Source organism: Chrysemys picta, chromosome 1 (assembly GCF_011386835.1).
Source record: "Chrysemys picta bellii isolate R12L10 chromosome 1, ASM1138683v2, whole genome shotgun sequence".
Taxonomy (NCBI): domain Eukaryota; kingdom Metazoa; phylum Chordata; order Testudines; family Emydidae; genus Chrysemys; species Chrysemys picta.
The window spans coordinates 141408400-141416187 of NC_088791.1; the positions used below are offsets into that span (position 1 = coordinate 141408400).

The 7788-nt window shown below is 49.2% G+C and overlaps 1 protein-coding gene across 3 annotated transcripts; it reads left to right on the forward strand.

Moving 5' to 3' along the window:
- The first annotated feature begins 589 nt into the window (after nt 1-589).
- On the forward strand, nt 590-5758 carry LOC101944327 (anionic trypsin-like). 3 transcript variants are annotated; one of them, XM_005281672.4, is made up of 5 exons: nt 590-721; nt 2662-2812; nt 4115-4368; nt 4768-4904; nt 5501-5756. In XM_005281672.4, the coding sequence occupies exons 1-5, from the start codon at nt 682-684 to the stop codon at nt 5648-5650; spliced, it is 732 nt and encodes a 243-aa protein (XP_005281729.1). In that variant the 5' UTR covers nt 590-681; the 3' UTR covers nt 5651-5756. The 3 variants fall into 3 exon arrangements, with proteins under 3 accessions (XP_005281729.1, XP_065440954.1, XP_065440957.1); XM_065584882.1 differs by lacking the exon at nt 590-721 and adding an exon at nt 1354-1501 and having other exon boundaries at nt 5501-5758; XM_065584885.1 differs by lacking the exon at nt 590-721 and adding an exon at nt 1394-1484 and having other exon boundaries at nt 5501-5758.
- The last annotated feature ends 2030 nt before the right edge of the window (nt 5759-7788 follow it).

Genomic DNA, 7788 nt, shown 5'->3' on the forward strand with positions numbered 1-7788 from the left:
TATTGTCCTCTTGCTGCAAGCCACACTGAGTTCACATGGCCACCCAGCCTTGGACTCTCAGTTGCTAGATGCTAAAATTCTGGTCACCGGCTCTTCCATTGTCTCCTCCAGGTCCTCCATTTACATTTTTAGGTCATATGTAGTTCATGTTAATGACTCTGGTCTCCATCCATGCAGCTAAAGTGACTCAAACACCCATTGCTTCCCTTTACACTCAGTGTACGACAATACAAAGCTCACAGGGAAACCAAGCTACATCTATGAACCATAAAAATATTGCCAACAATTTTCGCATTCATCACAGGAGCCTAGGACTGCATAGCAGGGGGCTTCAGGGCAGAACTGAGGGGCATTGGCAGAGCTGTGTGGGGAGCCCAGCACTGGAATAGCAGGGGTGTGCAAGGTAGGATTAAGGCACATCAGCAGGGCTATATAGAGTTGGACATTTGCTCTTTTAATTTCAGGAAATGCTTGTTCCAGTCTCTGTGGCACCTGCAGTTACTTTATTACCTTTTTAGCTCGATAAGGTAACTATATTTGCCTGAACTGATGTAAGACCCTGGGAAGTGAGAACCTGGTGGACCTTGGGTTGGGGAGATAACATTTTCTGAGAGGTATAAAGTGGGGTGATTTCTTCAGCAAAACCTGTCACAGCTAACAGTGCTCACTAACAGCGACACCATGAAGTTTCTCCTGATTCTTGCCTGCTTAGGAGCAGCAGGTGAGTTTTCCAAAGCAGTTTAATTCTCCTGATCCTCTGATACTCTCCAGGGATCATTGGTGCTCTACCACAAACCTACTGCTTTCCCCTTTTCTTTAGGTTTCCCTATCTCTCTCTCTCTTTCAGTCTGTCCCTTCTGTCTCCCTTTCTGCTTCTCTCCCTTTTTCTGCCCCCTTCAGACTTCTAAATTTCTGCTCCCTCTCTGAGACACCGTTTTTCTCTGCATTTGCTTCTCTCTTTCTCTCTCTCTGTCTTTCCCTCTGTCTTTTCTTTGTGTACTTCTGTCTCCTTGCAATGAAACAAAAAATTCCAGTGGCAGTTTCAATTGTTCTTGACATTCTTCTTCATTTCTTGCCCTAAACTGATGTGTATTGTTTCTGTTCACTGTTAAACAGCTATCATGTTCCATGCCCGATGTGGCAGTCCTTTAGTGGTGGGTGAAGTAATTCTTTTATTTTTATATATATATAATATATATATTGTGATACAAGAGGGCCCGGGAGCAGTGGGAGAGTGGTCGAGGGGAAGTATATAAGCCCTAGGCTAATTAAGGTGTGGTTCCCTCTAGACTAGGGAGGGTTGCTACATGTTAATTGGAGCACCTGTAGTCAATTAAGGCCCTGTTAGCAACCTAATAAACCCCCCTGCTTCAGGCAGTTAGGGGAGAAGGAGAGAGGACTGGAGCTTGGAGGTGTGCCGTAAGACTTGAAAGATCAGCAAATCAGAGTAAGGGAGACCCTGCCCCAGCATTTAAGGACTGAAGGTACCCCACTGAAGAGGGTAAGAATCCACATGGGTTGAGAGTGGCTGGGGCTCAGAGTAAGGAGCAAACCCAGACTTCTCCCCTGCTTCCTTCCTTTACCATGTTTGTGGGCCACTAGCAGGGCCCTCAGTGCCCCAAGAACAGGAGCAAGGGGTGGCATCTTAGCCCCCTCCCAAGAAAAGTGCAGGACCCACCATACTACATTAGCCATCTTGTCACTTTTACAAACTTTCTATTTATTTTATATAACACTTTAAGATCTTTCAGGGTTTGAGATCTGAGAGAAATCCCCATCATTATTTTACTTGGCAATGAAGGAACAGAGTTGGTGAGACCAAACTTGCTTTCTTCCAGAACCAGTATAGTTGTTACAGCCTTATGCCTTAAAGCAAGGGAGGGTAAACTATGGCCTGTGGGCTGGATCTGGCCAGTGAGGCCTTTCAATCTGGCCTGTGGGATTGGCAACCCTGTGGCGCAGTGGGGCTAAGGCAGGCTGCCTGCCTGCCCTGGCCCCATGCCACTCCTGGAAGAGGCTGGCACCATTTCCCCGCAGCCCCTGTGGGGCGGGGGGGCGGCCATAGGGCTCCGTGCACAGCCCTCTCCTGTAGGCACTGCCCCCTGCAGTTCCCATTGGCTGGGAATGGGGATCCGTGGTCAATGGGAGCTTCAGGGGTGGTACCGCAGGTGAGGGCAGTGCATGGCATAGCCACCTGCCCCTCCCTGCCCCCAGGAACCACTGCTGGACATACTGGCCACTTCTGGAAGCAGCATGGGGCCAGGGCAGGCAGGGAGCCTGCCTTAGCCCCGCTGTGTGCCACTGCCACCCCAGAGCTGCTTGATGTAAGGGGTGCCAGGCTGGAGCCTAAACCTGTGCCCTGCACCCCTTCCTGCACCGCAACCCCCTGCCCCAGCCCAACATTCATGGCCTTGCATACAATTTCCCCACCCAGATGTGTTCCTTGGGCCAAAACGTTTGCCCACCCATGCCTTCAAGGGTGGTGAGCATGAAACATGGAAAATTTAAGGAGGGCAGGGCTTCAAGAGATGTGGAGAAGACTCCTGTAAGCCAAAGCTTTTAAGGGTATGGTTAAATAATTTGCTGCTCATTAGCTGCTGCATTTCAAGTCACTGGGTTCCAAGTTATTTTTTTAACACCTGATTTCCCCATTTCCTTCAGTTGCTGTCCCTGTTGATGATGATGACAAAATCGTGGGGGGCTATACCTGCTCTGTCCCCTACCAAGTGTCCCTGAACTCTGGGTACCACTTCTGCGGGGGCTCTCTCATCAACAACCAATGGGTCGTGTCAGCTGCTCACTGCTACAAATCGTGAGTGAAGGTTAATGCATTACATATCGCCTGTGACCATACAGTCTCTGGCTGAGATCTTGTCAGATCTAATCAGACCTGCCCAGTATGTGGATAGCAGAGCAATAAAGGAAAATCCATGTTGCAGGGTGACATCCCAGTGCCCAAGCATGGTATCAGGAAGTGTTTCTGACCACCATGAAAGTTCCCACAACACTCTTCTCTGTAGTAGGGTTGAAAGTCCATCTGTCCAGGCCAATTTCCAAAATTGTTAATTACTTTCTGTTCTCCTTTAATTCCTCCAGAATTTTCAATTGGATCCATTCTTCTTCATTTCCTGACCTAAAGTGTTAAGTAACTCTGCTAGGTACTGCTAGACAGCTGCCCCATGCTTCCCTAGAGGTGGCTATATATCTGTGGAAGGGGTGACATGATCCCTATATAAACTTTCTATACAGAGCCTAGTTCTGCCCTTCAGTATCCAGATGCAATTGCCATTGTAGTTCATACTGGCTGAGGACAGAACTGGATCCACCTTCAGGGACGTAATTGACCTTGGGATGAAAGTTTGCTAGTGCAATGTAATATGTTATTGCTACTCCCACAACACTAAAGAAACTAAACCACAACACTAAAGAAACTAAATTCCTGGGTTCAGGAGGATCTGGAGAGCTTAGCTGGTTCCATGCTGTAAGGACCATCCTGAGCTGACTCTGGGGGATGGTTTAGATCAGGCGTTCTCCAGCATATTCATTCTGCAGAGCATTTCACAAGTGAAGGGTCCTCTCCTGTACACACCCCACAAATGGGTTCTCAGAACCTTTCATTCTTTTCACCCTGGGCTACAGCTGGAGATCTACTGGACAGGTATGGAATTCCCATCTCTATCTTTTATTATTAGACCTGACAGAGCTTGTGAATTTCACTGTTACTGTGTCATGTAAACAAATATTCAACCAGAGTAAGAATCAGTCCTCCTGCTTCTGGACATCTGTCACTCCCCATTTGGGATCAAGCATCAAAATTCCTCTTCAGGGTATGCTCTTACACAATTAGGCTCGCTGGGAGGATTTAAGACCTTACACTGAAGCATCTAGCTTGTGCCCCTGTTGCAGATGGGATACCAAACTTGATGGCCCCTTGCTTTGATTTCAGTACGAAGACTATTATGAAAGCCAGTCACAATTATTTCACTTATGATCTATGACAGAATTTGAATGTCATCACTACACAGTGCACTGAACTATGTAGTGCCACCTAGTGGTCACATCTTATGCTATTTGTGGTTAACTGTCCTCCATGTTGCCTGGTTGATTTTTGCAGCCGCATCCAGGTGAGGCTCGGGGAATACAACATCGATGTGTTGGAAGGGGACGAGCAGTTCATCAACTCCGCTAAAGTAATCCGCCACCCCAAATACAATTCGTGGCTCCTGGATAATGACATTATGCTGATCAAGCTGGCAACCCCAGCTGCCTTGAACTCCCGTGTCACAGCAATCTCTCTTCCTTCTGCCTGTGTGGCTGCTGGGACTACGTGTTTGATTTCTGGGTGGGGAAACACCCTCAGCAGTGGCTGTGAGTATGAATGTGCTTCACCCATGACACACAGCCCACTTATCTTATTACAGTTATGGGACCCAGATACATTTCAGTCTTGACCTGCAGCTCTTTTTGCACTTGCAATCTTTGGGTCCACACGCTCAGCTCTGCCAATTACCCTCTCTCCTTACTAGCAGTCCCCCTGCTATTCCAGTCCTGAGCTCCCCACACAGCTCTGCCAATGCCCCTCAGTCCTTCCCTGAAATAACCCCTGCTCTATTCTAGTCATTGAGGTCCTCCTCACAGATGGTACAGTAGTTCTTACTGCCCTCTTCTTTATTGGATTCTCTAGCCCAGAAATCTACCAGTCTTTTTATTAATTGGCCTGTCTGCTTTCTAAGATGAATCTTAATGTTCTCCCCTCTCTGTTGGCAGCTAACTACCCCGAGCTTCTCCAATGTCTGGATGCTCCAGTCCTGACTGACGCTGAGTGCAGTGGTGCTTACCCAGGACAAACCACTACAAACATGATCTGCGTGGGATTCCTGGAGGGTGGCAAAGACTCCTGCCAGGTGAGCTGCCTTTCATTTTCTCGTTCTGCAGAGATAGGGATCAGCTGCTCTTGTCCCTCCTGTTCCAGCCAGAACTCTGAGAACCTGCAGAGAATTAACCACAAGATGTGATGAGGAAAAGAATGTGCTCAGGAGTTTGGAGGGTGTGTTTGGGGGTGTGAACTGGATGGCTCAAGGGATCAAGCTGTGAACTTCAGGGCATTTCAACCTCTGGGTTATAGATGTAATTCAGTCTCTGATAGGGGGTGGGGATGAACAGGATGGACAAAACAAGGACAGAGGCAGGTGTTTGCTTTCAATACAGTCTCAGATCAGCAGATTTGGATATATTAGGCTTTTTACCACAGTTAGCATTGTAGTTCCAGGCACTGCTGATGGGTGTTAGGTGCATGATGGTCAACAAAGGAAACTGGGATTTTTGAGCTATCCCCTATTCCCTGCCCATCAGACATATCAGAGTATATGGACTCTGCTGCTCCTTACCTAGTGCTTTCAAGTTTCACCTGCAGCTAGTTGAAACCTTTCCCAATTAGCTGAATAGATTCCTCTGCCTGAGTTAACTCGTGTCTGTAACACCCAAATCCTTTCCCTCACAGGGCGATTCTGGTGGCCCAGTCGTGTGTGGTGGTGAGCTCCAAGGAATTGTGTCCTGGGGGATCGGGTGTGCTATGCAGGGTTACCCTGGAGTCTACACCAAAGTCTGCAACTATGTTGACTGGATCGAGGAGACCATTGCTGCCAACTGAGACCTCCATCTGCTGCTGGTTTCCTGGTGACCTTTCCTTCCCTCCCCCTTTAATTCATCTTTGAAAACAACATAGTACAAATAAAGCTATATTAGCTGTAGCAAGTGCTTTCTTGGTGCCAGTGTTTTTCATAACACCTTACTGTTCCCTAGCACTCTCATTGCTAAAGTGCTGTATAGATGGTGCATAATGGGATCACTGCCCCAGCACTGAAGTGATCCATCTTTGAGTGAAACACAGCAATACTCTGCATTACAAACTAGCTCAGGATGTGAGGCAGGATAGTGGATCCAGTTGTACCTGCTGGGGGAAATTTAGGGAGGCTGTGTTTATTCAGGATGGACTATGGCCAGGACTTCTCTAAACATACAAAATGGTTCATGGGTCTTTTAAAATTAGACTTAGTAGTTTATGCAAAGTGGTGACTGATAGCCCTAAAGACTGGTCCACAATAGGAGGCAAAACACAGGCAGCAACAGAACAGGCCCCTCTCTCTCGACAGTACAAGATTGTTCTATAGCAGGGGTTGGCAACCTGCGGCACGTGTGCCAAAGATGGCACACGAGCCGATTTTTTTTTTTTTTTAATGGCACGCTGCTGCTTGCCGTGGTCCTAGCCCCGCTCAGCCCCCCACCCACCGATTTCTCCGGCAGGGGCAGGAGGTAGAAGCTTGGTCATGCCGGCAACCAAGCTCTTCTCTCCCCGCTTCTTCCCCCAGCATGGTGCTTTCCTGCCCCTCTCCCTGCCACCAATCAGCTGATCGCCTTTGGTTGGGGGAGCTGAGCTGAGCCGCAGCCTGCTCGCTGCTTGGGGGAGGAGGCAGAGAAGTGGTGGGGATGGGGCATGTTCCCTCCAGCCCCCCGCTGTGAGCACAAGCCGAGCACCCCAGCCCTCTGCCCTGCACCCCCTCAAACACCTCCAGCCCCCGTTCTGACCTTAGCACCCCCCCACACACACCCAGCCCTCTGCACCCCCCACACATACCCAGCCCTGCCATGCCCTGACTCTTGCACCCCCCCACACACACCCCTCTGCCCTGCACCCCCTCACACATCTCCAGCCCCCAGTCTGACTCCTGCACCCCACACACATACCCAGCCCCCCCCCCTATGCCCTGCATGTCCTGCACCATCCTGAGCACCAAACAGGAGCTCCTGCACCCCGGTCTGGGGTCCTGGCTGCTGGCCCGTTGCCAGCCAGGGTCCCGTAGGCCCTGCTCAGCCTGCTGCTGAACTAGATGAACGGAACCCCAGGCCGGCAGTGGGCTGAGTGGGCTGGCGGCGTAAGATCAGCATTTTAATTTAATTTTAAATTAAGCTTCTTAAACATTTTGAAAACCTTGTTTACTTTACATACAACAATAGTTTTGTGTTATAATATAGACTTATAGAGAGAGACCTTCTAAAAAATGTTAAAATGTATTACCGGCACATGAAACCTTAAGTTAAAGTGAATAAGTGAAGACTTGGCACACCACTTCTGAAAGGTTGCTGACCCCTGTTCTATAGAGTGTATTCTCTAGTGCTGAGTCCAGTGCTGCTCTAAAGGACTTGAGTGATGTGGCCACCACTTCCCTGGGAGACCATTCCACAATCTAACAGATCTGTTAGAAAATATTTCCAGAAATGTTTCCCCTTTGCTCAGTTTTGTCACATGTACTTGTGGTCCTTTTGCCTCATCGAAATAGATTTAAGATGTCTCTCTCCTTGTCTCCTCTTTGAATACATGCAGGATACACTCAATGGCTCTGGAACACTTTTTACAGTGGGGGTGCTGAAAGCCAGTGGTCCCCAAACTTTTTGTCACACACCCCTTGCCCCTGTCCGTGCCTCCTCTCCCCAAAGCTGGGACCAGAACCGGGCTGTGGCTCTGGGAGAGGGGGGAAGCATGGACAGGGGTAAGGAGGCTGAGGCTGGGCTAGGGGCCAGCAGCGGACCCCCAGGTGCAGGGCTGGCAGCGTTGGGACCCTGGACATGGGGCCAGTGGCCTGGACCCCATACAAAACCTGGGGGTGCTTCAGCCCCTGCACCCCTAGTTCCCGTGCCTATGGATACACTTGCACTCCTGTACCTCTGACTATCACACATACAATCTGAAACCTTTCCAATTTCAAACCCAAAGTGGAGAACGGCTTCCCT